This window comes from Rhinopithecus roxellana, chromosome 13, assembly GCF_007565055.1.
Source record: "Rhinopithecus roxellana isolate Shanxi Qingling chromosome 13, ASM756505v1, whole genome shotgun sequence".
NCBI lineage: Eukaryota > Metazoa > Chordata > Mammalia > Primates > Cercopithecidae > Rhinopithecus > Rhinopithecus roxellana.
The window spans coordinates 113,907,855-113,933,785 of NC_044561.1; the positions used below are offsets into that span (position 1 = coordinate 113,907,855).

The 25,931-nt window shown below is 63.9% G+C and overlaps 2 protein-coding genes across 7 annotated transcripts; one reads left to right on the forward strand and one right to left on the reverse strand.

Moving 5' to 3' along the window:
* Positions 1 to 1,073: 1,073 nt before the first annotated feature.
* On the forward strand, positions 1,074 to 9,100 carry LOC115892803 (basic proline-rich protein-like). Of its 5 annotated transcripts, none has more exons than XR_004052720.1 (5): positions 1,074 to 1,618; positions 2,280 to 2,505; positions 5,523 to 5,623; positions 6,296 to 8,728; positions 8,977 to 9,100. XR_004052720.1 is itself a non-coding variant. In XM_030915163.1 (5 exons), exons 4-5 carry the CDS (start codon positions 6,648 to 6,650, stop codon positions 7,685 to 7,687), a joined length of 906 nt encoding a protein of 301 aa, XP_030771023.1. In that variant the 5' UTR covers positions 1,074 to 1,618; positions 2,280 to 2,505; positions 5,523 to 5,623; positions 6,296 to 6,647; the 3' UTR covers positions 7,688 to 9,100. The 5 variants fall into 5 exon arrangements, 4 of the variants coding, with proteins under 4 accessions (XP_030771023.1, XP_030771020.1, XP_030771021.1 ...); XM_030915163.1 differs by having other exon boundaries at positions 6,296 to 7,547; positions 7,682 to 9,100; XM_030915160.1 differs by having other exon boundaries at positions 6,296 to 9,100.
* A 41-nt stretch (positions 9,101 to 9,141) lies between these two features.
* Positions 9,142 to 25,799, reverse strand: CRELD2 (cysteine rich with EGF like domains 2). Of its 2 annotated transcripts, XM_010373564.2 has the most exons (11): positions 25,534 to 25,799; positions 25,074 to 25,156; positions 24,571 to 24,681; positions 24,164 to 24,255; positions 22,667 to 22,843; positions 21,994 to 22,158; positions 21,756 to 21,851; positions 19,906 to 19,989; positions 18,982 to 19,077; positions 17,873 to 18,013; positions 9,142 to 9,478 (listed from the first exon to the last, which is right to left on the reverse strand). In XM_010373564.2, the coding sequence occupies exons 1-11, from the start codon at positions 25,660 to 25,662 to the stop codon at positions 9,426 to 9,428; spliced, it is 1,227 nt and encodes a 408-aa protein (XP_010371866.1). In that variant the 5' UTR covers positions 25,663 to 25,799; the 3' UTR covers positions 9,142 to 9,425. The 2 variants fall into 2 exon arrangements, with proteins under 2 accessions (XP_010371866.1, XP_010371867.1); XM_010373565.2 differs by lacking the exon at positions 21,994 to 22,158.
* Between the last annotated feature and the right edge of the window lie 132 nt (positions 25,800 to 25,931).

Genomic DNA, 25,931 nt, shown 5'->3' on the forward strand with positions numbered 1-25,931 from the left:
GCTGAGGTTCATTCCCTCTGATCATTTTTGGAAAAAAAAAAAAAAAAAAAAAAGTGGCGCCCAGCTTGTACACAGATCCCGACCTCACGAAGGGGAAGTGTGACCTGGGCGGGGCCGGAGGCACCCTTCTAGGCCTTGGCTGCACCCGGCTCCCTGTGCCACACGCGTTCCCAGCATCAAGGGACGCACCCCCCCACCTCTCCCTAAGCCCAGCCAGGCTGCAGAAAAAAACAGGAAAGCTCGGAGGCCCCGCCAGGCGCCCTGTGGGCCGGCTGTGTCCAGAACCCACCGCCGGGCCTGGGGGATCTGGGGACGCAGGTCCTAGCTTCCACCCCGGGGGATGTTCTGCGGCGGCGGTGGCGCTCATGCGTCTCATTCAGCGCCTCCTTCCGCGGGGCCTCCTTTCCTTCGGGGAGTCCCCGCCCGCGGGGCCGTGACTAAGCGGAGTCACCTGCCGCCAAGGGCTTTCCAAGAAGGTCAAGGCCAACCGCGCTTCGGCCCACGCCCCAGAACTCGGGCTGTGCCCTCACGGCCATCGCCCTGCGCATCGTCATTGCGCCCGCAGGGGGTTCCCAGCGACGAGGAGCGCGGGGGCCGGAGCGGCGGGGGAGGAGCGCGGGCGGGTCCCTGTGGGGCTGGGCACGGGCTGCAGGTCCCCACTCCTGCTCACCCCAGGCCCCACATCCTCCACTCCTGCTCCTCTCGGACCCCCACCCTCCCCTCCGCCCCCACCCCTGCTCACCCCAGGCCCCACACCCCCCACCCCTGCTTCTCCTGGACCCGCAGCCTCCCCTCCTCCCCAATCCCTGCTCCTCACAGACCCCCCACCCTCCCCTCCGCCCCCACCCCTGCTCCTCCCAGACCCCCACCCTCCCCTCCGCCCCAATCCCTGCTCCTTCTGAACCCCCCCTCACTCTCCCCTTTGCCCCACCCCTGCTCCTCGCAGATCCCCACCCTCCCCTCCGCCCGCACTCCTGCTCCTCCCGGACCCCCACCCTCCCCTCCACTCCCACCCTGCTCCTCTCCGCTCCCCCACTCCCCCCAACGCCCTCCGCCCCAAACACCTGCTCCTTCCCAGACCTTCATCCCCCTGTCCCAGTCCCCGAGCCCGTCTCTGCCCCAGTCTCGCTCTTCACCGCACCCCGGCGCCTCCATTGCGTCCCCTCCCCCCACCTCCTCGTGGCACCCCCATCTGCTCCCCGCCCCCTCTAGCCGGGGAAAGGCCAGCTGACGCTTCCGGCACCGCCCCTTTCCCGGCAGGGCCGCGCCCCGAGCTTCCCGCCCGCGGGAACAACACCGCCCCCCGCGCGCCACGCCTCGCCCCGCCGCCCGCCGGGGTCTCCCAAGCCCGCTCCGCGCAGGGCGGGGTTCTTCCTCTGCAGCGGGCAGACCGTGGACCCGGGCGCCGGACAGAGGCTGGAGGGAGGCCTAGGTGGGGGGAATCCCCGGTGGCTGTCCGCTCCCCACCCCCACCGCGGCCACCAGTCACCGCTCCCTGGTGGGACCCCGAGGCTTGCGGGTGACCCTGGAGTGGTGGCCGCCCTGTGGCCCAGAGAGCCCGGTCGCAGGCGGGTGGGTGAGCGCAGAAGGACGCTGGCCCTGGACTGCTGTTTGAGGGGTAAGGGACCAGGTACCCCTCCCTGGCTCTGGGGGGATCCTCCCAAAGTCCAGACTGTGGGGAGAGCGGACCCAGCTCGCCGGCTGGGAAAGGTCTCTCCAGAAGGATCCCCCAGGAGGGGGTGGAGGGGGTCTCTGGAGAGTTGGGTGCCCTGCAGCTCCCTCAGGCCAGGCCCGGCTCCTCATTGGTGCAGAGCAGCCGGCTTGGGGTTTGGGAAGGCCCCAGCCCCAGGGAGGCGGGGAGGGGCACTGGGCCTGGAGGGGGTGTGTGTGGCCTGAGAGCGGGAGGCCCCACCAGCCACATCACAGCAACCCTTTCTGGGCCCCGACGCCGCCCCCCACTCCCCTGCAGTACCTGGTCCCTTCCAATCCCCCGACCCCCAGGGCCCACCTGGCACAGGCTCAGTCCACACCCGCGTGCTGGCCATGGGCACTTGGGGAGGACGGCAGGGCCACTGGGCCAGGGCCCCCCACCTGAGTCGCGCCACTGATGACCACCTGTCCCAGGTGGCAGGCAGGGTCCCCACCCCAGGCCTGCAGGGGCCTGGGAATCTGAAAAGGGACAGAGCTAGAGCAGGGGGGCTGGGGGAGCAGTGGGGAGCAGGCTGAGGAGGGCACCCCGGTGAAGGTCATACCTTTCTGTAACCCTCTGGGGGCCAAAGGCCCAGCCCCTCCTCACAGCTCAGCACGCTGGAGCAATCTCAGGTGCCTCACCTCACCCAGCCCCTGGGTCAGCTGAGGACATGGCTGAGGCACTGCCGCCGCCTGCCGCTCTGGAGCCAGCCACAGACAGGCAGCGCCAGGGAGGTGTGCAGGCAAAGGCTCTCGCTCTGTCCAGCGGGCACCACTGGCGGCAGACGGCGACGGGGAGGGGCCTGCACTCTTGCGGTGAGTGAGTCCGGGGGGCACAACCTTGAGAACAGTGTCCTTGGTGGGCTGCTGGTGCCCGCCCCTGAAGCTCTAGAAAAGCAACGGAAGACTGCATGGAGAGGCCAGGAGAATACGCACAGACTCAGTGGCCAGAGGGGCCGGCTCCCAGTAGGTGACCCTACCCCTGGGGGTTTGCTGTGCTCAGGCCACGGTGCTGGCTGGGAAGAAACAGGACATCTCCAAACCGTGCCACCTCCGTGGGAGAGGCCGGCCCCCTCCCCCAGCTCCCCAGGACCTGCCCGAGACCCTCCTGGAATTACCCAGGACCTGCCCGAGACCCCCCTGGGATTAAGTTGCAGTGTATCCTGGTGGGGACGTGCTGGCCCAGTGACAAAGGGGCCACAGCCTGAAGGAGCCCAGGACCCGCAGCCATGCCCAGCCAGATAAGCTGCGTGGGGTGGATGGTGGAGAGCTCGTGGGTTGTGGATCGTTTTCTGAGGATAAGGACCCCAGGAGGCGGTGTCCTCTGCTGCTCTATTTCACGGCTCAGAGGCTCCTGGAGCACGGGACACACGTGAGGAGGGGTGAATGTCAGAACAGCCATCGCAGACGGGGCCTGAAAGGCCTGTGACTCCACGGATCCCGCCGTCCTCTGGAACTGAGAGCCGGGGATGGTCACAGCACTGGACTGGCTGACAGGGACAGGGGTGGCAGCCAGGCGGCAGCGTTTGACCATCAGTGGCTGTGGAGGCAGCTCTAATTAGAGTTGCAGGGCTGGAGCGGGGCTGAGGGCCAGAGCCGCGTGGGGTTGTGGAGGTAACTGATAGAACACCATGTTCCTAGGAGAGGGACAGGCAGCCCACAAGAGACTGCTCAGCTTGTTGGAGCAGAAGAAATCAGGGCTGTGTGATGGGGAGGCCAAGGGCACTCGCTTCAATAAAAAGTCATGGCCAGTCGTGGTGGCTCAAGCCGGAAATCGCAGCATTTTGCGAGGCCAAGGCAGGTGGATCACCTTGAGGTCGGGAGTTCAAGACCAGCCTGCTCAACATAGTGAAACCCCATCTCTACTAAAAATACAACAATTAGCTGGGAATGGTGGCAGGTGCCTGTAATCTCAGCTACTCGGGAAGCTGAGGCAGAATGGCTTGAATCTGAGAGGTGTTGCAGTGAGCTGAGATTGCGCCACTGCACTCTAGCCTGGGCAACACAGAGAGACTCTGTCTCAAAAATAAGTAAATAAGGCCGGACGTGGTGGCTCACACCTGTAATCCTAGCACTTTAGGAGGCTGAGGTGGGCAGATCACAAGGTCAGGAGTTCAAGACCAGCCTGACCAACATGGTGAAACCCCGTGTCTACAAAAAATACAAAAATCAGCTGGGCGTGGTGGTGCATGCCTGTAATCCCAGCTACTTGGGAGGCTGAGGCAGGAGAATTGCTTGAACCCAGGAGGTGGAGGCTGCAGTGAGCCGAGATTGTGCCACTGCACTCCAGCCTGGGTGACAGAGTGAGACTCCGTCTCAAAAATAAATAGGGTCGGGCGCAGTGGCTCACGCCTGTAATCCCAGCACTTTATGAGGCAGAAGCGAGCGGAGCACGAGGTCGGGAGATCGAGACCATCCTGGCTAACACGGTGAAACCCCATATCTACTAAAATGCAAAAAATTAGCCAGGCATGGTGGCGGGTGCCTGTAGTCCCAGCTACTCGGGAGGCTGAGACAGGAGAATGGCGTGAACCTGGGAGGTGGAGGTTGCAGTGAGCTGAGATCATGCCACTGCACTCCAGCCTGGGCGACAGAGCCAGACTCTCTCTCTCTCTCTATATATATACACACACACACACATATATACACACACACATATATAATGTATATATACATATATATACACACATATATACACACATGTACATATATATGTCATGACGCTGCCCAGTTTCTAGACCTGAGTGAGTTTCTGACCCAGAGAACGCTCACTGAAGTGAAGGCTGAGTCCCTCAAAGGAAGATGTGCAACACCAAGGCAAATCCACACCACCATGATTCTGACCCCCCTGCCCCCTCACCAAACGGCCTGTGGCTGATGACCTTGGTAACAGGACGCAGTGCAAGGGAAATACGCACACACCTTGAGAAGTGCTGGACACAGGGTTTGGGCAATGCTGGCATCGGAAGGCCTGAAGCGCCCTCATGGCTCCCATTAGAGTGAGGGCTGACAGGAGCCAGGGAGGCAGTGGAATTCTGGCCAGGTCTGATCCACCAGCCTCGAGTCTGCACATTCACCCAAGGGGTCATTTCCCCGGCCACAGGACAGAGGGAGCTGACATTCTTGGTAGACACCATTTCCTTGGCCATCATAATGGGTAAGTCCAGTGCAAATCTGTGACTGTCCCCACCCAAAATAGTAAATCAAAACTGGGGGAAATTAGGGATACATCTAAAGATCTAAATGGTGTAAGGATCTCTCTTTTTTTTGAGACGGAGTCTTGCTCTGTCGCCCAGACTGGAGTGCAGTGGCATGATCTCTGCTCACTGCAGCCTCTGCCTCTCAGGTCCCAGCGATTCTCTTGCCTCAGCCTCCTGAGTTGCTGGGATTACAGGCGCCCACCACCACGGCCGGCTAATTTTTGTATTTTTGGTAGAGATAGGGTTTTGCCATGTTCCTGGTCTCCAACTCCTGACCTCAGGTGATCTACCTACTTTGGCCTCCCAAAATGCTGGGAATACAGTAGCGTGAGGCACCGCACCCGGCCAAGGATCTCCTTTTATTCCACCAATCTGACCACTGCAAAAGGCAGGTGGTTGGGTCCCGGAGGAGAGTGGACTTGCAAAAATAACCCAGCTAGATGCGGTGCCTTTGCTAGAGAGGGTTCCCCAGCCTGCCCAGGTGTGCGGTGAGGCCACTGCTGGGTGCGCATTCTTCTCCCTCTCCTGCCTGGCAGGAAGATCAGTCACACTGCCTTGGAACGCAAAACAGGAAACACCCAGTTCCTCCCCAGGGCTATGGGCTATGGTAACATTCCTGCCCTCTCTCACAAGAATCCAGAGACCGGCACCAGCTGAATGAATGTCCCCAGGACGTCACACTGGCCCCCTCTATCGATGGCCCTGTGCTAATGAGACCAGATGAGCAAGACGTGGTGAGCACACTGGGCCCCCCTGAATGAGAGAATCCCCTCCAAAGTAGAGGACAGATAAGTGACTGCCTCTTGCAGCGCCCGCCAGGACACACAGCACCTGGAAGGCTTCTGGGAGCTTGAAGAGCATATTCCACATTTGGGGACTCTGTTCCAACCCAATACTGGGGGACATGAAAGGACAACTCTGAATAGGCACAGAGCAGGACCAGCTCTACTGCCGTCCAAGCCCAGCTCCCGTGTCCTGGCTGCTACTTAACAATCTGACCCTGCAGACCAAAGGCACGGGTGGTAAGGGGTGGGGGTGTAAAGTCAAGTGCCCGTGGAAGACCCTCCCCATAGGCAGGTGCAGAGGAGGGCCATGCTATCCGCAGTGGGTGTTGCGTGCCTGCATTGAGGACTCTTGCTGTGGTTCTGGGCCCCTGCGGAGATGCACGGCCTGGCCATGGGATGCCCCATGGGTGTGTCTCTGCCTTGCCTGCTGCCACTGGCTCTTAGACCAGCCCCATCATGAGGCTGAGCAGGCAGCGGTCGTCTTCAGGGGGATGTGGTACATCCAGGACAGCAGGGGGTGGCACGCATAGGTTGTCCCAGCCTGCGCGGACCCCACCCCATGATTCGTGTTCCCAGAGCAGACCCACATTTACACCATTGCCGCCTCCCTGTCTAACACAGCTTGGCTGAGGTCCAGGCCACTGTCCAGGGACTGCCATGAGTGTCTGTCCGCCTTGGTGTCAGCGGGAGCTGGCTCGTCCTCTGGTGGGGGCCGTCCTCTGTGGCAGGGTGTCCTGTGCCCTGGCGGGAGCACTCCTCACCACGTTGTGACAACCCACAGCACCTCCAGAGGTGGTCCCCTGTCCCCTGGGGGACACAACAGCTGCCTATTGAGAACCGCTGGCTCACAGAACATCTCATCCTGTGGATCCTGCCCAGTGTCTGTTGCATTCGACCAAGGCACGCGTTTACAGCAAAGTCAGGGGTGGGCTTGACCAGGGGGCATTTCTAGAAGCTTCTAGCCTGACAAGGCATGCCCTGTGGGGATGGAAGCCACCTCCAGGACCTGTGTATGCGCAAAAGCAAGATGCCGGGGTCTGGGAACCAAAGTGGAGGCCCTCTCGGCCCTGCAGTCCCCAGTCCTGGCTCCCAGAGGGTGGGGCTCCCCCAGGGCTATGGCAGAGTCTCTGCCTGGGCCCAGAAGGACAGCGGAGGGCCACAGTTCACCCCAACCTCGCTCTTCCAAGTTCCCCTTTTAGAAAGAGGGCCCGGCGGCGCGGAGGTGCGACGGGACAGGTGCAGTGGGCAGGAGCCGGCCGAGTCCCGGGATCCGAGCCGGGCAGGGCGGTCCCACAGCGCCCCCTGTCGGCCGCGCACGCCCAGGTCCTCGGCCCAGGCCGGGCGACTCCGAGGGGCAGGAGCGCGTGTGCGGCCCCGCCGTCCCCCAGCTGGGCCCGGGCGGGGGTCGCCGTCTGAGGCTGCGTCCGCTGCGTCAGGCGGGAGCTGGCGGGGCGCGGGCGGCACCGCGTGGGGAGGGACGGGCCAGAGTCCCCCCCAGGAGGCGGCGCTCCCAGTCCCAGCCCCAGCCCCAGCCCCGCAGGCGCCCCTCGAGCACCTGGGCAGGTGGACCCCAGCCCCGCGGTCCCAAGGACCCTGCCTACGCCCTCGCCCCTGCCCCGGCCCCGGCTCTGCCCGCGGGGTCGTCCCCCATTCCTGCTCAACCGCCCCCATCAGCCCCCGTCTTCCGTGTCCTACGGAGACTCCTCCTGGCTGGCCCCGATCCCCCGCTGAGGACTCCCTAGAGTTCACTGGCGACAAGGTGGAGACTGGGGTTGCCCCTGCTGCGCGCCCGGGATCCTGCTCCCAGCATCCGGAACCGGGGCACCTGCCCTGTACACCTCCCGTCCTCAACGCCCCCAGCCTGGACATGGGGGTCAGTAGTACCAGGACGGTGCACGGTCAGGGAAGGGGAACTAGGGCAGGAGCAGGACAGAGATATCGGCTGAAAGGTAGGGCGGGGGTCCCAGACCCTGCTGCAGTCCCACCTGATTGATGGCGGCTCCGCAGGGCTGAGCCGGACAGGGACGTGAGGGACACGGGAGACGTCTGTCTGCGCACATGGAGGTGCACAAGGTGGCCCTGGGCCAGCCCCTGCCTGGGTCCTCCTGTCCCCTGGGGTGTCCTCCTCCCTGGCTGTGCCCTCTCCTCCTCCCCTCGGTACCCCACAGGGACGGGGCCTGCCTTCAGGGCTTCCCGCTGGGGTCGCCTAGTTCCCACCCACCCATGGGTAGCTCCATCCTCCCACAGGAGACTCAGGTGCTTGGCCCCCCAGGGCCTCAGCTGGTGTTCCCCACTTCTTTCCATGGCCATCCCTGTGGACTCTCCGCCATGCTCTGACCCCACTTTCTGAGTCCCCCAAGGGCCCACACAGCCCCCGCCCCTCTGGCCTCTGCCCTTGGTCTGCACCGTCAGGACCCCATCTCTAGGTGGTTCCATTGGCACATGAAGCGGAGACTGCCTGAGAGGACTGCAGTGGACAAGAGCAGCCCCCATCTCGCCCAAGCTGAGCTGTGCCCCCTCCAGGGATTTGGGGCCCCCTGGCCTAGGGTTAGAGGGAGAAGGGGAGAGGCAGTGAGGCTGCTGAGAGGAACTGACTCAGAAAGAACCAGAGGCGAGATGCAGGGCCAGGCACCACTCACCACTCAGCCTGCCAAGTGGGCTGTGGCCGCCTCTGCCTGTCAGGGACCCACAGGGCAGAGTCCTACAGCAGGGCTCTTCCGATACCCAGGTGAGCATGACCACCTGGGGCCCAGTGAGCACAGGTGCACTGAGGTGGGGTTCATGGGCACAGAACAGTGTGGACATGGGGGTCGGTAGTGCCAGGACAGTGCACAGCCTGGGAAGGGGGGCCAGGGCAGGAGCAGGACAGCCAGCCACCTACCCCTGGGGGACATCGGCACGGACAGGAGGGACGGCGTGACTGAGGAGTGGGTGAGGGGGACTAGGCCAAGTGGGAAGCCCAGGGAGGAAGCCGTGGCCCCTCAGAACGGCGCTCCCAGACCTGCAACCTCTCACCCGCAGCCAGCTTTCTTCTTGGAGTGTCTTCATTCCCAGGTGAGGAACAGGCGGGCCCTGGGGTTTGTGATTGGCTGTTTCCTCCAGCGAAGCCCCCGAAGATGCCTTTCCTCTGCCCGAGGGTCCCTGCTTGTACATCCTTTGAATCACTGAAGAGGGGCCTATAGGTTGGACCCCTGAAACCCGCCTGGTCATGTCTTTAGGTTCTCACCCGAGGGAGGGGGAGGGCCCTCCCTCCCCTACTCCTCTCCTCCCCTTCTCCCCTCCTCCCCTTCTCCCCCAAGCAGCACGTGAGTCCTGTTCAGGGACAGCAGAGCCACCAGCCCAGGACCGGACCTGCTGCCTCTGCAGACCTCAGCAGCCCTGGTCACCTCCCGGCTCTGGCAGGACAGGTGCAAACTCAGTGGTAAAGGTCTGTCTTGATTAATGAGACAAACCCATACCCGTTCTCCTGATTACCTTCAACGGTCAATTTTATTACAAAGAACTGTATCAAAATATACAAGTCTGTTTAAGAACAACCAAGAAATGCAGCTGTTTAAGGGCCAAATGAGAATCAACTGTTAGAGACCAGGCAGCTTCTTCCTCCTGCTGTCCGCTGCAGGGGATGGCATCCTTGGACCATTAAAGAGCAGGCAGCTTCTCCCTCCCGCTGTCCACTGCAGGGGACACATCCTCGGGGCCACATTTTCCACAGGACATCCTTCTGAATAATTTAAAGGGCAAGTCTAGCATATTACAGGTCTTCGTGGGTGGGCAGCTGTTTCAGGCTTTCTTCTTCTGTGGCTTCTGTCAGACAGAAAATAAGCACAGGTCGTCAAAGCTCAACACGAAGGGTCCTGGGGACGAGGCCTTTCCCGGGACAGCAGCAGCAGGTGCAGGGACTGCCTGTCCAGTCCTGGCTCAAGGCCTTGGACACAGTGGTCCAAGGGCAGCTCGGAGACCCCCGGTTCCCCCCACAGCAGATGAGAGATGAGGCAGATGGCATTTCAAAGCCACCACACTGCCTTGGGCGTGGAGGATGCGCAGATGAGAGCGGCAAGGGGTTCCTTGCAGCCCGGCAGAATGGGAGCCTGAGCAATAGTGGTGGAGGGAGGAGAAAGAGGGGACCCAGGGTGGTGGTAGGAGGGAGGGGCAAGAGGGGACCCAGGGTGGTGGTAGGAGGGAGGGGCAAGAGGGGGACTGAGGGTGGGGGGGAGGGAGGAGCAAGAGGGGACCAAGGGTGGGGGGGAGGGAGGAGCAAGAGGGGACCGAGGGTGAAGGGAGGGAGGGGCAAGAGGCAGGGCCGGCCCAGGGCAGAGGGGACCGAGGGGGTGGCAGGCAGCCTTGTCTTCTTGCCTGTCTGTCTCTGCCGACCCCTCAGTTCTCCTGTCTTGCTGTTTACTACGATGCTTCTAGATGTGGAATTGCTTTTATTTGTCCTGCTCAGGAAACAGCTTCTGGAATCTGAATCCTGCCTTATTCATTCTGAAAAACCCTTAGCCAACATCTCCTTGAACGCTGCTTCTTTCCCACACTCTATATTCTAGACTTCTGTGAGGACTGTCATGGGCAGAGCTGTGTCCCCCAAAAGATGCTGAAGTCTTGACTCCCAGCACCTGGGATTGTGACGTTGTTTGGAAATAGGGTCTTTACAGATGGCTAAGTTAACATGAGGGCATTAGTGACTGGTGTCCTTACGAAGAGGGGAGGTTTGTACAGACACCCGCATGGGACTACGTGAAGACATGGGGAGCAGGTGGCGTCCCCAGGCAAGGACAGAGGCCCGGAACAGACGTGCTTGCCCAGCCTCCCAAGGAAGCAGCCTGCTTGCATCTGGGCCTCTGACTTCTGGCTCCAGATCTGTGAGAGGCACATTTCTGTTGCTGGAGCCCGAGTCCCTGGTTCTTGGTAAGGCAGCTCCAGGAAACAGGTATGGGGGACCTGCTTGCCCTTCACCACTTCCTGCCAGTCCCTGTCTCTGTGGCACCCTGGGCAGCTTTCCCAGATGACTTTTCCAGCCCTCAGCTGCCTCTTCTGTGTCTGCTCCTCCTCGCCCGCTGAGGTCTGAGGTTCAGAGACTTCCCCTTTCATCGCCTTCACTTCCATTAGAGCTGTGAACCTGGGGCTTCGTCCTCAGGAAGCCGGTACCTCTCTGCGCCAAGTGTGCCCACACAGAGGCGTCATGCACCTGTCTTCTGGGAACCCCCCCTCACTATCCCAAGGCCACTGTCTGTGTGGATTTCAGACCAAGCAGCCAGTCTACCTGCAAGCCCTGAGGTCCAGGGGAGGGCAGCCCATGTTGGGGGAGCCCGTGTGGAGAGAGCCTGTGTAGAGGGAGCCTGTGTGGGGGGAGCCTGTGTGGGGGCAGTCTGTGTGGAGGGAGCCTGTGTGGGGGGAGCCTGTGTGGGGGCAGTCTGTGTGGAGGGAGCCCGTGTGGGGGCAGTCTGTGTAGAGGGAGCCTGTGTGGGGGGAGCCCGTGTGGGGGCAGTCTGTGTGGAGGGAGCCCGTGTGGGGGCAGTCTGTGTGGAGGGAGCCCGTGTGGGGGCAGTCTGTGTGGAGGGAGCCCGTGTGGAGGGAGCCCGTGTGGAGGGAGCCCGTGTGGGGGCAGTCTGTGTGGAGGGAGCCCGTGTGGAGGGAGCCCGTGTGGAGGGAGCCTGTGTGGGGGCAGTCTGTGTGGAGGGAGCCCGTGTGGAGGGAGCCCGTGTGGAGGGAGCCCGTGTGGAGGGGGCCCGTGTGGAGGGGGCCCGTGTGGAGGGGGCCCGTGTGGAGGGAGCCCGTGTGGAGGGAGCCCGTGTGGGGGCAGTCTGTGTGGAGGGAGCCCGTGTGGAGGGAGCCCGTGTGGAGGGAGCCCGTGTGGGGGCAGTCTGTGTGGAGGGAGCCCGTGTGGAGGGAGCCCGTGTGGAGGGAGCCCGTGTGGGGGCGGTCTGTGTGGAGGGAGCCCGTGTGGAGGGAGCCCGTGTGGGGGCAGTCTGTGTGGAGGGAGCCCGTGTGGAGGGAGCCCGTGTGGGGGCAGTCTGTGTGGAGGGAGCCCGTGTGGAGGGAGCCCGTGTGGAGGGAGCCCGTGTGGGGGCAGTCTGTGTGGAGGGAGCCCGTGTGGAGGGAGCCCGTGTGGAGGGAGCCCGTGTGGGGGCAGTCTGTGTGGAGGGAGCCTGTGTGGAGGGAGCCCGTGTGGGGGCAGTCTGTGTGGAGGGAGCCCGTGTGGAGGGAGCCCGTGTGGAGGGAGCCCGTGTGGGGGCAGTCTGTGTGGAGGGAGCCCGTGTGGAGGGAGCCCGTGTGGAGGGAGCCCGTGTGGGGGCAGTCTGTGTGGAGGGAGCCTGTGTGGAGGGAGCCCGTGTGGGGGCAGTCTGTGTGGAGGGAGCCTGTGTGGAGGGAGCCCGTGTGGGGGCAGTCTGTGTGGAGGGAGCCTGTGTGGAGGGAGCCCGTGTGGAGGGAGCCCGTGTGGGGGCAGTCTGTGTGGAGGGAGCCTGTGTGGAGGGAGCCCGTGTGGGGGCAGTCTGTGTGGAGGGAGCCCGTGTGGAGGGAGCCCGTGTGGGGGCAGTCTGTGTGGAGGGAGCCCGTGTGGAGGGAGCCCGTGTGGGGGCAGTCTGTGTGGAGGGAGCCCGTGTGGAGGGAGCCCGTGTGGAGGGAGCCCGTGTGGAGGGAGCCCGTGTGGGGGCAGTCTGTGTGGAGGGAGCCCGTGTGGAGGGAGCCCGTGTGGAGGGAGCCCGTGTGGAGGGAGCCCGTGTGGGGGCAGTCTGTGTGGAGGGAGCCCGTGTGGAGGGAGCCCGTGTGGAGGGAGCCCGTGTGGAGGGAGCCCGTGTGGGGGCAGTCTGTGTGGAGGGAGCCCGTGTGGAGGGAGCCCGTGTGGAGGGAGCCCGTGTGGGGGCAGTCTGTGTGGAGGGAGCCCGTGTGGAGGGAGCCCGTGTGGAGGGAGCCCGTGTGGGGGCAGTCCGTGTGGAGGGAGCCTGTGTGGAGGGAGCCCGTGTGGGGGCAGTCTGTGTGGAGGGAGCCCGTGTGGAGGGAGCCCGTGTGGAGGGAGCCCGTGTGGAGGGAGCCCGTGTGGGGGCAGTCTGTGTGCCGGGAGCCCGTGTGGAGGGAGCCCGTGTGGAGGGAGCCCGTGTGGAGGGAGCCTGTGTGGGGGCAGTCTGTGTGCCGGGAGCCCGTGTGGAGGGAGCCCATGTGGAGGGAGCCTGTGTGGGGGCAGTCTGTGTGCCGGGAGCCCGTGTGGAGGGAGCCCGTGTGGGGGCAGTCTGTGTGGAGGGAGCCCGTGTGGAGGGAGCCCGTGTGGAGGGAGCCCGTGTGGAGGGAGCCCGTGTGGAGGGAGCCCGTGTGGGGGCAGTCTGTGTGGAGGGAGCCCGTGTGGAGGGAGCCCGTGTGGAGGGAGCCCGTGTGGAGGGAGCCCGTGTGGGGGCAGTCTGTGTGGAGGGAGCCCGTGTGGAGGGAGCCCGTGTGGAGGGAGCCCGTGTGGGGGCAGTCTGTGTGGAGGGAGCCCAGGTGGAGGGAGCCCGTGTGGAGGGAGCCCGTGTGGGGGCAGTCTGTGTGGAGGGAGCCCGTGTGGAGGGAGCCCGTGTGGAGGGAGCCTGTGTGGAGGGAGCCCGTGTGGGGGCAGTCTGTGTGGAGGGAGCCCGTGTGGAGGGAGCCCGTGTGGAGGGAGCCCGTGTGGAGGGAGTCTGTGTGGAGGGAGCCCGTGTGGAGGGAGCCCGTGTGGAGGGAGCCCGTGTGGAGGGAGCCCGTGTGGGGGCAGTCTGTGTGCGGGGAGCCCGTGTCGGGGGAGCCCGTGTGGAGGGGGCCCGTGTGGAGGGGGCCCGTGTGGAGGGGGCCCGTGTGGAGGGGGCCCGTGTGGAGGGAGCCCGTGTGGAGGGGGCCCGTGTGGAGGGGGCCCGTGTGGAGGGGGCCCGTGTGGAGGGAGCCCGTGTGGGGGCAGTCTGTGTGCGGGGAGCCCGTGTGGAGGGAGCCCGTGTCGGGGGAGCCCGTGTGGAGGGAGCCCGTGTGGAGGGGGCCCGTGTGGAGGGGGCCCGTGTGGAGGGGGCCCGTGTGGAGGGAGCCCGTGTGGAGGGAGCCCGTGTGGGGGCAGTCTGTGTGGAGGGAGCCTGTGTGGAGGGAGCCCGTGTGGGGGCAGTCTGTGTGGAGGGAGCCCGTGTGGGGGCAGTCTGTGTGGAGGGAGCCCGTGTGGAGGGAGCCCGTGTGGGGGCAGTCTGTGTGGAGGGAGCCCGTGTGGAGGGAGCCCGTGTGGAGGGAGCCCGTGTGGAGGGAGCCCGTGTGGAGGGAGCCCGTGTGGGGGCAGTCTGTGTGGAGGGAGCCCGTGTCGGGGGAGCCCGTGTGGAGGGGGCCCGTGTGGAGGGGGCCCGTGTGGAGGGGGCCCGTGTGGAGGGGGCCCGTGTGGAGGGGGCCCGTGTGGAGGGGGCCCGTGTGGAGGGAGCCTGTGTGGGGGCAGTCTGTGTGCGGGGAGCCCGTGTGGAGGGAGCCCGTGTGGAGGGAGCCCGTGTGGAGGGGGCCCGTGTGGAGGGGGCCCGTGTGGAGGGGGCCCGTGTGGAGGGGGCCTGTGTGGGGGCAGTCTGTGTGCGGGGAGCCCGTGTGGGGGGAGCCCGTGTGGGGGGAGCCCGTGTGGGGGGGGCCCGTGTGGAGGGGGCCCGTGTGGAGGGGGCCCGTGTGGAGGGGGCCCGGGTGGAGGGGGCCCGGGTGGAGGGGGCCCGTGTGGAGGGGGCCCGTGTGGGGGCAGTCTGTGTGGAGGGAGCCCGTGTGGAGGGAGCCCGTGTGGGGGCAGTCTGTGTGGAGGGAGCCCGTGTGGAGGGAGCCCGTGTGGGGGCAGTCCGTGTGGAGGGAGCCCGTGTGGAGGGAGCCCGTGTGGAGGGAGCCCGTGTGGAGGGAGCCCGTGTGGAGGGAGCCCGTGTGGGGGCAGTCTGTGTGGAGGGAGCCCGTGTGGAGGGAGCCCGTGTGGAGGGAGCCCGTGTGGGGGCAGTCCGTGTGGAGGGAGCCCGTGTGGAGGGAGCCCGTGTGGGGGCAGTCTGTGTGGAGGGAGCCCGTGTGGAGGGAGCCCGTGTGGAGGGAGCCCGTGTGGAGGGAGCCCGTGTGGAGGGAGCCCGTGTGGGGGCAGTCTGTGTGGAGGGAGCCCGTGTGGGGGCAGTCTGTGTGGAGGGAGCCCGTGTGGAGGGAGCCCGTGTGGGGGCAGTCCGTGTGGAGGGAGCCCGTGTGGAGGGAGCCCGTGTGGGGGCAGTCTGTGTGGAGGGAGCCCGTGTGGAGGGAGCCCGTGTGGAGGGAGCCCGTGTGGAGGGAGCCCGTGTGGAGGGAGCCCGTGTGGAGGGAGCCCGTGTGGGGGCAGTCTGTGTGCCGGGAGCCCGTGTGCCGGGAGCCCGTGTGGAGGGAGCCCGTGTGGAGGGAGCCTGTGTGGGGGCAGTCTGTGTGCCGGGAGCCCGTGTGGAGGGAGCCCATGTGGAGGGAGCCTGTGTGGGGGCAGTCTGTGTGCCGGGAGCCCGTGTGGAGGGAGCCCGTGTGGGGGCAGGCTGTGTGGAGGGAGCCCGTGTGGAGGGAGCCCGTGTGGAGGGAGCCCGTGTGGAGGGAGCCCGTGTGGGGGCAGTCTGTGTGGAGGGAGCCCGTGTGGAGGGAGCCCGTGTGGAGGGAGCCCGTGTGGAGGGAGCCCGTGTGGAGGGAGCCCGTGTGGGGGCAGTCTGTGTGGAGGGAGCCCGTGTGGAGGGAGCCCGTGTGGAGGGAGCCCGTGTGGGGGCAGTCTGTGTGGAGGGAGCCCGTGTGGAGGGAGCCCGTGTGGAGGGAGCCCGTGTGGGGGCAGTCTGTGTGGAGGGAGCCCGTGTGGGGGCAGTCTGTGTGGAGGGAGCCCGTGTGGAGGGAGCCCGTGTGGAGGGAGCCCGTGTGGAGGGAGCCCGTGTGGAGGGAGCCCGTGTCGAGGGAGCCCGTGTCGAGGGAGCCCGTGTCGGGGGAGCCCGTGTGGAGGGAGCCCGTGTGGAGGGAGCCCGTGTGGAGGGGGCCCGTGTGGAGGGGGCCCGTGTGGAGGGGGCCCGTGTGGAGGGGGCCCGTGTGGAGGGGGCCTGTGTGGGGGCAGTCTGTGTGCGGGGAGCCCGTGTGGAGGGAGCCCGTGTCGGGGGAGCCCGTGTGGAGGGAGCCCGTGTGGAGGGGGCCCGTGTGGAGGGGGCCCGTGTGGAGGGGGCCCGGGTGGAGGGGGCCCGGGTGGAGGGGGCCCGTGTGGAGGGGGCCCGTGTGGAGGGGGCCCGTGTGGGGGCAGTCTGTGTGGAGGGAGCCTGTGTGGAGGGAGCCCGTGTGGGGGCAGTCTGTGTGGAGGGAGCCCGTGTGGGGGCAGTCTGTGTGGAGGGAGCCCGTGTGGAGGGAGCCCGTGTGGGGGCAGTCTGTGTGGAGGGAGCCCGTGTGGAGGGAGCCCGTGTGGAGGGAGCCCGTGTGGAGGGAGTCCGTGTGGAGGGAGCCCGTGTGGAGGGAGCCCGTGTGGAGGGAGCCCGTGTGGAGGGAGCCCGTGTGGAGGGAGCCCGTGTGGAGGGAGCCCGTGTGGGGGGAGCCCGTGTGGGGGCAGTCTGTGTGCGGGGAGCCCGTGTGGGGGGAGCCCGTGTGGGGGGAGCCCGTGTGGGGGGAGCCCGTGTGGGGGGGGCCCGTGTGGAGGGGGCCCGTGTGGAGGGGGCCCGTGTGGAGGGAGCCCGTGTGGAGGGAGCCCGTGTGGAGGGGGCCCGTGTGGAGGGGGCCCGTGTGGAGGGGGCCCGTGTGGAGGGGGCCCGTGGGGGCAGTCTGTGTGGAGGGAGCCCGTGTGGAGGGAGCCCGTGTGGAGGGGGTCCGTGGGGGGGCCCGTGTGGAGGGGGCCCGTGTGGAGGGGGCCCGTGTGGAGGGGGCCCGTGTGGAGGGGGCCCGTGTGGAGGGGGCCCGTGTGGAGGGGGCCCGTGTGGGGGCAGTCTGTGTGGAGGGAGCCCGTGTGGAGGGGGCCCGTGTGGAGGGGGCCCGTGTGGAGGGGGCCCGTGTGGAGGGAGCCCGTGTGGGGGCAGTCTGTGTGGAGGGAGCCCGTGTGGAGGGAGCCCGTGTGGAGGGGGCCCGTGTGGAGGGGGCCCGTGTGGAGGGGGCCCGTGTGGAGGGAGCCCGTGTGGGGGCAGTCTGTGTGGAGGGAGCCCGTGTGGAGGGAGCCCGTGTGGAGGGAGCCCGTGTGGAGGGGGCCCGTGTGGAGGGAGCCCGTGTGGAGGGAGCCCGTGTGGGGGCAGTCTGTGTGGAGGGGGCCCGTGTGGAGGGAGCCCGTGTGGAGGGAGCCCGTGTGGAGGGAGCCCGTGTGGAGGGGGTCCGTGTGGAGGGGGCCCGTGTGGAGGGGGCCCGTGTGGAGGGGGCCCGTGTGGAGGGGGCCCGTGTGGAGGGAGCCCGTGTGGGGGCAGTCTGTGTGGAGGGGGCCCGTGTGGAGGGAGCCCGTGTGGAGGGAGCCCGTGTGGGGGCAGTCTGTGTGGAGGGAGCCCGTGTGGAGGGAGCCCGTGTGGAGGGAGTCCGTGTGGAGGGAGCCCGTGTGGAGGGAGCCCGTGTGGAGGGAGTCTGTGTGGAGGGAGCCCGTGTGGAGGGAGCCCGTGTGGAGGGAGCCCGTGTGGAGGGAGTCTGTGTGGAGGGAGCCCGTGTGGAGGGAGCCCGTGTGGGGGCAGTCTGTGTGGAGGGAGCCCGTGTGGAGGGAGCCCGTGTGGAGGGAGCCTGTGTGGAGGGAGCCCGTGTGGAGGGAGCCCGTGTGGTGGGAGTCTGTGTGGAGGGAGCCCGTGTGGAGGGAGCCCGTGTGGAGGGAGTCTGTGTGGAGGGAGCCCGTGTGGAGGGAGCCCGTGTGGTGGGAGTCTGTGTGGAGGGAGCCCGTGTGGAGGGAGCCCGTGTGGAGGGAGTCTGTGTGGAGGGAGCCCGTGTGGAGGGAGCCCGTGTGGTGGGAGTCTGTGTGGAGGGGGCCCGTGTGGAGGGAGCCCGTGTGGAGGGAGTCTGTGTGGAGGGAGCCCGTGTGGAGGGAGCCCGTGTGGAGGGAGTCTGTGTGGAGGGGGCCCGTGTGGAGGGAGCCCGTGTGGAGGGAGCCTGTGTGGGGGCAGTCTGTGTGCGGGGAGCCTGTGTGGAGGGGGCCCGTGTCGGGGGAGCCCGTGTGGAGGGAGCCTGTGTGGGGGCAGTCTGTGTGCGGGGAGCCTGTGTGGAGGGGGCCCGTGTCGGGGGAGCCCGTGTGGAGGGAGCCTGTGTGGAGGGGGCCCGTGTGGAGGGAGCCGCGCCACTCACCAGCCTCTGCTGGCGGCACACAGGCATCTTCAGTTTCTTCGAAGCCGTCAGGACACACACAGACGTAGCTCCCTGGAGTATTGTAGCAGTTTTCGTTTTTCCTCACACAGGCTTTTTCTGCTAGTGAGCACTCATCTACATCTAAAATTAAAAGACTCCGTTTTAATAATTACTTCACTTAGCAGATGCGCAGCAGACTGTGAAACTCATTCATTCAGATTCACTCACATAAAGAAAGCACAACGATGACAAACGTCACGTCACAGAAAGGAGCAAAGGTCAGGAAAAGGTCAAGAGGGCAGAATTTCACATCTCAAAGTTGGGCCCTCAACCGGTAGAAAATGCAGAGGAGAGACCTCTAGGTGAGGCCGGAAGGCTGGCATGCTCCCAGGAAGCCCACTTTCTTTTCTCTTCTTTTGGAGACGGAGTCTCGCTCTGTCGCCCAGGCTGGAGTGCAGTGGTGCGATCTCGGCTCACTGCAAGCTCCGCCTCCCGGGTTTACGCCATTCTCCTGCCTCAGCCTCCCAAGTAGCTGGGACTACAGGTGCCGCCACCACGCCCGGCTAAGTTTTTGTATTTTTAGTAGAGATGGGGTTTCACCATCTTAGCCAGGACTGTCTTGATCTCCTGACCTTGTGATCCACCCCCCTTGGTCTCCCAGAGTGCTGGGATTACAGGCATGAGCCACTGCGCCTGGTCAGGAAGCCCACTTTCTCCACCTGGATTCCAGCCACATCCAGGCTCACCCAGGCAGCCCACAACCATGGCAGGCCTGGCCTTAAGCCTCGAGGCAAGCACCACCCAGGAGCTGGAGAGAAAGCAGAAGCTCTGGACCTGGGGAACGAGGCCACTGGGGAGAGGCTGGTGCAGCAGTGCCATCCACACCGGGGTCGGCCATGCAGAGTCCATCCCCCACCCCCACTGCTTCTGCATCTCATGTGGACTTCAGGGTGAGTGTGCAGTGACCCTGGGGAGCTGCGTCTGCGGGACGGGTCTCAGCTGCTTCCCATCCCTGGCAGCACCTCCTGGGGCCATTCACATCATGGTCCCTTGGGAAGGGTCCACCTGCGTCCAGCACAGACCCCGTCACTGACCTGCACGTCACTGACCTGCACACTGTCCATGCTCCCTCGCGTAGCCGGGGATACACTCTTTACAGTTTCCTGGGCCTTCCCCTGTGCAGCCCACACAGCTGGAGTCACACTCTGCAACAGGGAGCCAGCGTCGGACCCCCACACGCCAGGGAGCCAGCGGACCCCCACACGCCAGGGAGCCAGCGTCAGACCCCCACACGCCAGGGAGCCAGCGTCGGACCCCCACATGCCAGGGAGCCAGCGTTGGACCCCCACACGCCAGGGAGCCTCCAGCATGGCTTCCAGTGTAGTGGCTCACTGAGGGTCCCGCTGTCTGCACTCCCAACAGTGAAAACTGCCTGGGGCTGTCACAGAGGCTCCTCCGTGATGCTGGGACTGGGGATCGGCACAACTCAACTCTTCTGGGGCACTATGGCCCTAAAAGACACATTCCCTTGACTGAGCGATTTGGAAATTAATCCAAAGAAAATCATAAGGAATGTAATAAGTTTTACCTTCAAGAGTAGTCACAGTTGATAACAGTTGAAAAATTATTATGACGTAAATGTCCAGCAATAGACATTGTTTTAAACGTATGAAACAACGGCATGCTCCAAAATCATGAACATGATGGAGAAACCACAGGACGCAGGACAAGCTGCTGGGTGGAAAACACCTGACAGGCGTGGCAGAAAATCCCACAGGGCACGTTGCGGGGGCGCTGGGGGGCACGAGCAGGGTGCGCTCTCCAGGGAATTCGTGGGTTTTTAATTTTCTTTAACTTACTTGAATTTTCTGATTTTCCTGCAGCAAATACCTATGACTTATTCTGCCACACTAAGTGTTCTCAGAGCAGGCAGGATGTATATAAGTGACGCTAAGAAGTCATAAACGAATGTTTACAAAGGCAGCAATGAAACCCAGGAGAGCCCCGAGTGCAGGCCCACCCGCTTCACCCACCTTCGCACGTGTAGGAGCCATTGGCATTCTTACAGAACTGTGCGGCGCTGCAGGGAGGTGTCTCGGCTGCACACTCGTCCACATCTGGAACAGAATGGCACAGCTGTGAGCGGCCCAGGACGGCCTGGCCAGGGAGCAGGAGAGGAATGATCATGGCCTGATAGAGCCCACGGCCAGGACCGGCTGGGGAAGGGCAGGGAGGAGGGCAGCCCCTGGGGGGGATCATCTCAAATGCCCTCCTCTGAGGTCCCATGTGGCAGGGGAGGGGATAAGGCAATGGCCAGGCCCTGTCCTTAGAGAGTCAGTGCCAACTGCGGCAGGGGCCCCATGAGGATGGTGACGCATCGCGTGAGGGTGAGACAGTGAGAGCCTCCACACCTCACGCCTCCACATCCTTCTCCCTTCTCCCTAGAGCTGTGGAACCTGCCAGGGGCTGAGCTCCAATTTTTTTTGTTGTTGTTCTTTTTTTTTTTTTGAGACAGAGTCTCGCTCTTTTGACCAGGCTGGAGTTCAGTGGCGTGACCTTGGCTCACTGCAAGCTCTACCTCCCGGGTTCATGCCATTCTCCCGCCTCAGCCTCCTGAGTAGCTGGGACTACAGGTGCCCGCCACCACGCCCGGCTAACTTTTTGTATGTTTAGTACAGATAGGGTTTAACCGTGTTAGCCAGGAGGGTCTCGATCTCCTGACCTCGTGATCCGCCTGCCTCAGCCTCCCAAAGTGCTGGGATTACAAGCGTGAGCCACCACGCCCAGCCTGAGCCCCGAATTTGCCTGAGGCCAAGAAGCCACTAAGAGGTGAAACCAAAAGCCAGGCCTGCAGAGGGAGGGGGCAGCCCAGCCTCCACCTGCCCACTCGGCACCTGGACTGCGGGAAAGCCACAGCTAGTCCCAGACCCTCCCCATGAAGCCAGAGCCTTTGGCTTCTCCAGAGCTCAGAGGTGCTGCAGGGCTGGCTTTGTAAGTGCTGTGCCCATAGCCAGGCTGGCGGGAAGAGACACAGCAGAAGCAGGTGATGCCCACCATGTGGGGGACAGGGTGGGGTGAGCATAGCACAATGCTGGAGATGTCCAGACCTGGCACCACTTAGAACCTGGAGGCCTGTGTTAGGAGGTGACGTCCCCCTCCTGGCTGAGCACTGCCAGGCACAGAGCTGGCTTGTCACACTGGTGTGAGTGGGGGGCCGTACCCTTCGGACAGCAGGAGCTCGTGGGCAGCCCCCTGCCACCCTGAGCTTGCCGTCTGTGGGGAAAAGGCAGTTTCCATTGCACATGCCAGCAGCATGGCCCTGCCCTTCTGCCTGCTCCCAGACCTGGCTGTGCCACTGTGCCCTGCCCCTTCTTACATCCCCCAGGACCCACCAGCCTCCACCACCATGGGTGCAGCCAGGACCACCCTGATATGCCCCATCCCTGTGTCTTCTGAAACCCGCACAGAGGGATACAGCTGGCCCCCTGCCGGCGGCCTCCCTCCCAGGAACACACTCGGGTGAGTTCCCAGGCGCTGTCGGCCGACTGGGGCAGCTGGCACCACAGGTCCACAGCCCCAGGGCCACCTGACAGCAAGGACACTGTGGCCCCGATGCCTGCCCAATCCAGAGGGTACGAAGAAAGTCCCATGATCCTTCTTGACCCATGCATGGTGGGATCACAGGTGTGCGAGCCTAGGGGTCCACTCAACGATCCCCTTCCCATGACTCAGAATGAGCAGAGATGAGGAGGGCCATGAACCAGGAGCAGCTGGCGGGACGGGGACGCAGAGGCTGGGCAGAAGCGGACCTTGGGGAGCCCCCACCCCCCGACCCTTCCTGACCCACACAGGTGCCCTCCTTCACCCCCGGACCCCTCCTCACCCACGCAGGCGCCCTCATCCAGCACCCAGCCCACTTCGCACTCGCCGCAGTCTGTGTTGGTCGGGCCCGAGCACGTCTTGCAGGACTCGTCGCAGGCTGGAAGGCAAAGGCGGGCCTGGGTACGAACCCCACTCTCAGGTGCCAGCTTGGGGACAGGGCTCGTTTAAAAGTGAGGAATTTAAGGGTAAAAAGCAACACGGGGTTTTCAGTGCCCATGAATTTAAAATTCTCAGCAAACCAGGACTCCAAGGAATTTTTAATAACCTGGAGAAGGCAGCTATCCATACTCTGGAGCTGTAGCCTGGCTGGGTGTGCGTGTTCCGGATCCACGCGTGCCCCATGCCACGCCAACATCCCAGAGACAGACGGCAAGGGGTGTAAGAACCAGAGAGGCCGGTCCTGACTGGCGATCCACAGGTCCGTCTGCCCAGAATAGCCTAGGGGGCTACCGGCCAACCATGCACTCATGTCCAAGACGTCAACACACCCAGAGTTTTCCTACATATCAGTGACAACCAGGGAGAAAACGTCCTTTGGAAAGATGCCACTCATAATGGCCTGCAGGGATTTGACAGGTGCTGCTCTCCAGGCCAGTGCGGGGCCCACACGGCACCTCCAGAACCTGTGCACTGTGTGGCCCATCACCACTCAAGGTGGGGGCAGACCTCGAACTAGAGAGAAAGGTGAGTAGCTTCTCCCTTCTGGGGGCTGTTACGGGACAGGAAACGCCCCTAACCACCTCTGCCTCTATCCTCTGACATTTTCATTCATCCTTCTGGGCCCCCAAAGCTTCCCTGGACGTCCAGAGTTAAGATATCAACAGGCCCCTGTTCCCATCTAGGCAGGCATCTCCAGCAAGGGGCTGTTGTCATCCTGCCTCACCCCGGGGCCGGCCCAGGCGTAGCCCATACCTGTGCAGACGCTGTGGGTCTCGTTCCGGAGTGAGCTGAAGTAGCCGTCCATGCAGTCGGTGCACAGTGGGCCCTGGTACCCCACGTGGCACCGGCAGGACCCATCACCCTGTCTGCTGCCATCTCCGCTGCAGTGGCCATTCCCGCTGCAGGGCCTCTGGGACCCACCCTGGCACGCTTTGGGGGACACAAAACCATGCTCAGAGCACACCTGGTGGTGACTGGTGGGGTGTTCTCACACAGAGAGAACGCACTGCACCCAAACCCTGTACGATTCTGAGGACGTACATGAGCCTGCAGGCTTGGAGTGGGTGTTGGGGGAAACTGATTTCCTGGGGTCTGCAGGGCTGGCGGTGGATGGCCTGAGCGGAGCAAGCCACAGGCTCCTGGACTTCACTACGGCCACGTGCTGCATGACGACGTTTAGGTCAACAAGGGACCCTGCATGGCACAGCTGTTCCCTAAGATGATAATAAAGCTGAGCAGCTCCTATTGCCTAGTGACATCACGATACGCCTTATTACCTGTTCTATGTTTAGATGTATTCAGGTGACACATTCTTACCACATGTCACAACGGCCCACAGTACTCAGCACCCTCACGTGCCACGCGGGTGTACGGCCTGGGAGCAACAGGCCCTGCCAGGCAGCCTAGGTGCGGAGTGGCTGCACCACCTAGGCGTGTGAAGTGCACTCTGCCATGTTTGCACCATGACAAAGTCGCCTAATGATGCATTTCTCAGAACGCGACTGGTCGTCACGCATGACTGCACTTTGTGTGGCGTTGGGCAGCCTCAGCTGAAACATGGTGATGGGGACACCGATGCGTCGGGGCGGAGACTGCAGGGAGAGTGGGCACATCAGCTGCAGCCTCCAGTGCTTGCCAGGGATAGACGCAGAGGCTGGCAGGAGGCTGACGGGGGCAGGTCGGGGGTCTAAACCTGAAACTTCTGCTACCTGATCCTGCTTGACCACGTGATTGCCTTTTATAAACATTAAACCGTGGCTTCAGTTTCTGCACACTTCTTCACAGAAGAGCCCTGTCCTGCAGCACCCATTAAGGCTCAAGGCCGTGCACCCAGCCTGACAGACACCTACTGCCCTGGGCTCTCTGCAATGGCAGCCACAGAAGCCGTGGTGTGGTCACCTCTGTGCACACAGGGAGAAGCACCTGGACAGGTCAGTCAGGACAGACTCTCAGGTGAGTGGACTCAGCTGTGAACAACCTGAGTCAGTGAACCCCTGAGTTAACAGCACAGCTGGGATGACATACTCAGAGTTTTACACTAAAGCGTGAGGGGAGCGGTGAGGCTGCAGTGGGAGGGTGCGAAGTGCTCCAAGTTGTGTTGGGGATGGGGGAGGCAGCCGTCCGGCAGGGTCCCAGACCCTACAGAAAGCTGATGTCCCCCACGTCCCCTCTGTGCTTTCATCCCCCAAGAATGTGAGAGGAAGAGGGGAAGTGACATAGGAGATGGGATTTCCCTAAGCAGAAACGCACCGAGACAGTCCGGACCGTAAGTTCCTGGAGAGCAGCACACTTTCAGCGTCTTCACACAAAACCACTCCAATAAGTCAGGATACTCGTTCTTTCTGAGGATGGAGGAAAACATTCACCGAATCCCACCAGACACGGCTCTTTAATACAAACATGCTGCTGAACATAACACAGGCTCTAGAGTATTGCAAGATCCAGGAAACAAGAGTCTAGGTGTGGACAGAATCTTCTCGTTAATTTCCTGGTTTTGATCACTGACTCTGGTGATAAAAAACAGTACTGCAGGGATAAGGTGGGTGCAAGGCAGGTGGGAGCTCCATACTGTTCCTGTACCTTTCTAAGTCTGAGGTTATTTCAAATTCTAAGTTGGAAAATAAAAAGTATCTTCTAAGAGGTTTTAAGGCACTCACAGCTGCAGCCACCAGGCCTCCAGGTGTTCCTCCTGCGCCTCCAGCATCTGGTTGCATTCGAAGTCGCTGCTCTCGCACAGCCCCTCCAGAATCTCCAGCAGGCGAATCTCGCTGAAACACAGGCCCACCCGGGCTCACGGTCAGCGCCACAAGCCAGTGAAGAAAAATCCGAACCAATACACCAACCCGGGTGCAGGCGCGGGGGGCCGGGATTCCAGGCAGAGAGAGTAAGGGGACCCCACTGTCAGGGGCCAGGAGCAGTTCACACAAGTGGGGCTGGTGTTCCAGTTTACATTTTGAAAAGCCACTGTCTGTTGAGGGGGTAGGGACCAGAGCAGAAGCTGGAAGGCCGGAGGGGATCCAGCCATTAGTCCTCAGGCAGAAGCCGAGGCAACTCAGACAGGTGACTGGTGCCTCGGGGGCTGTTCTGTCTCCCTGTTATTAACACAAGCACCAAAGGCAGGACACGGCCAAGACCGACCGGGCTGCTCCAGAGCACCCACCTGGACTCATACTTGGACAGCGTCTTTTCCTCCCAAGCCGTGTTCCCGCCGCCAAAGTTCTTCTTTGCGGTGTCCACCAACCCCTGCGAGGAGACAGTGCCCATAGGGCTTGGTACCACCTGACCCCCTGCCCAGGTGAGGGCGACCCCAGGTCGAGGGTGAGGGGACCTCAGGCCCACGGTGGGGTCAACCCTGGGTCCACGGTGGGGGTGGATCCCGGGTCGAGGGTGAGGGGGACTCCGGGACCATGGTGGGGTGACTCTGGATCGACGGTGAGGGGGACCCCGGGCCCACGGTGGGGGCGACCCCGGATCCAGGGTGAGGGGGGCCCAGGTCTAGGGTGAGGGGAACTTCGGATCCAGGGTGAGGGGGACCCCGGGGCCAAGGTGGGGCAACCCCGGATCCAGGGTGAGGTGGACCCCGGGCCCACGGTGGACGACCCCGCCCGGCCCCTGCCCACCTGGTTAAACTTGTCCACCAGCCCCCGGCACCGCTGGCAGGGCGTCGGCTTCTTGGCGGCCTTCGGCGCGGGCGGCAGCAGCAGTAGAAGCGGCAAGAGCCCCAGCGCGGCCCGGCGCGGCAGGCGCATGGTGGCTATCACTGCGGGCAGACGCAGCCGGAGCTCCAGGTCCTGCGGCCGCGCGGCTCCGGCCTCCCGGCCGCCCACCCGCTCCGAGCCCCGCCGCCGGCCGGTCCCCTTGGCTACTTGACCGTGCCGGCGAGGCCCCGCCCCGCTCGCCAGCCCCGAGCCGCTATTGGTGGATGGGACCCGCCCCGGCCTGATGTGGACCAGTCCGAGCTCGCCACGAGAGGCGACCAATGGGAAGGCCCCGGGTCAGCGTCCCCGGGGAGGCCGGG

Excerpts from the sequence above, each read along its gene's own strand:
- LOC115892803 (XM_030915162.1), top strand. The coding sequence starts at position 6,648 with ATGCCCTGTGGGGATGGAAGCCACCTCCAGGACCTGTGTATGCGCAAA.
- CRELD2 (XM_010373564.2), bottom strand. The coding sequence starts at position 25,662 with ATGCGCCTGCCGCGCCGGGCCGCGCTGGGGCTCTTGCCGCTTCTACTG. Across the intron at positions 25,157-25,533 it reads TGGTGGACAAGTTTAACCAG|GGGTTGGTGGACACCGCAAA; the intron begins GTGGGCAGGGGC and ends GTCTCCTCGCAG. Across the intron at positions 24,682-25,073 it reads CTGTCCAAGTATGAGTCCAG|CGAGATTCGCCTGCTGGAGA; the intron begins GTGGGTGCTCTG and ends CCTGTGTTTCAG.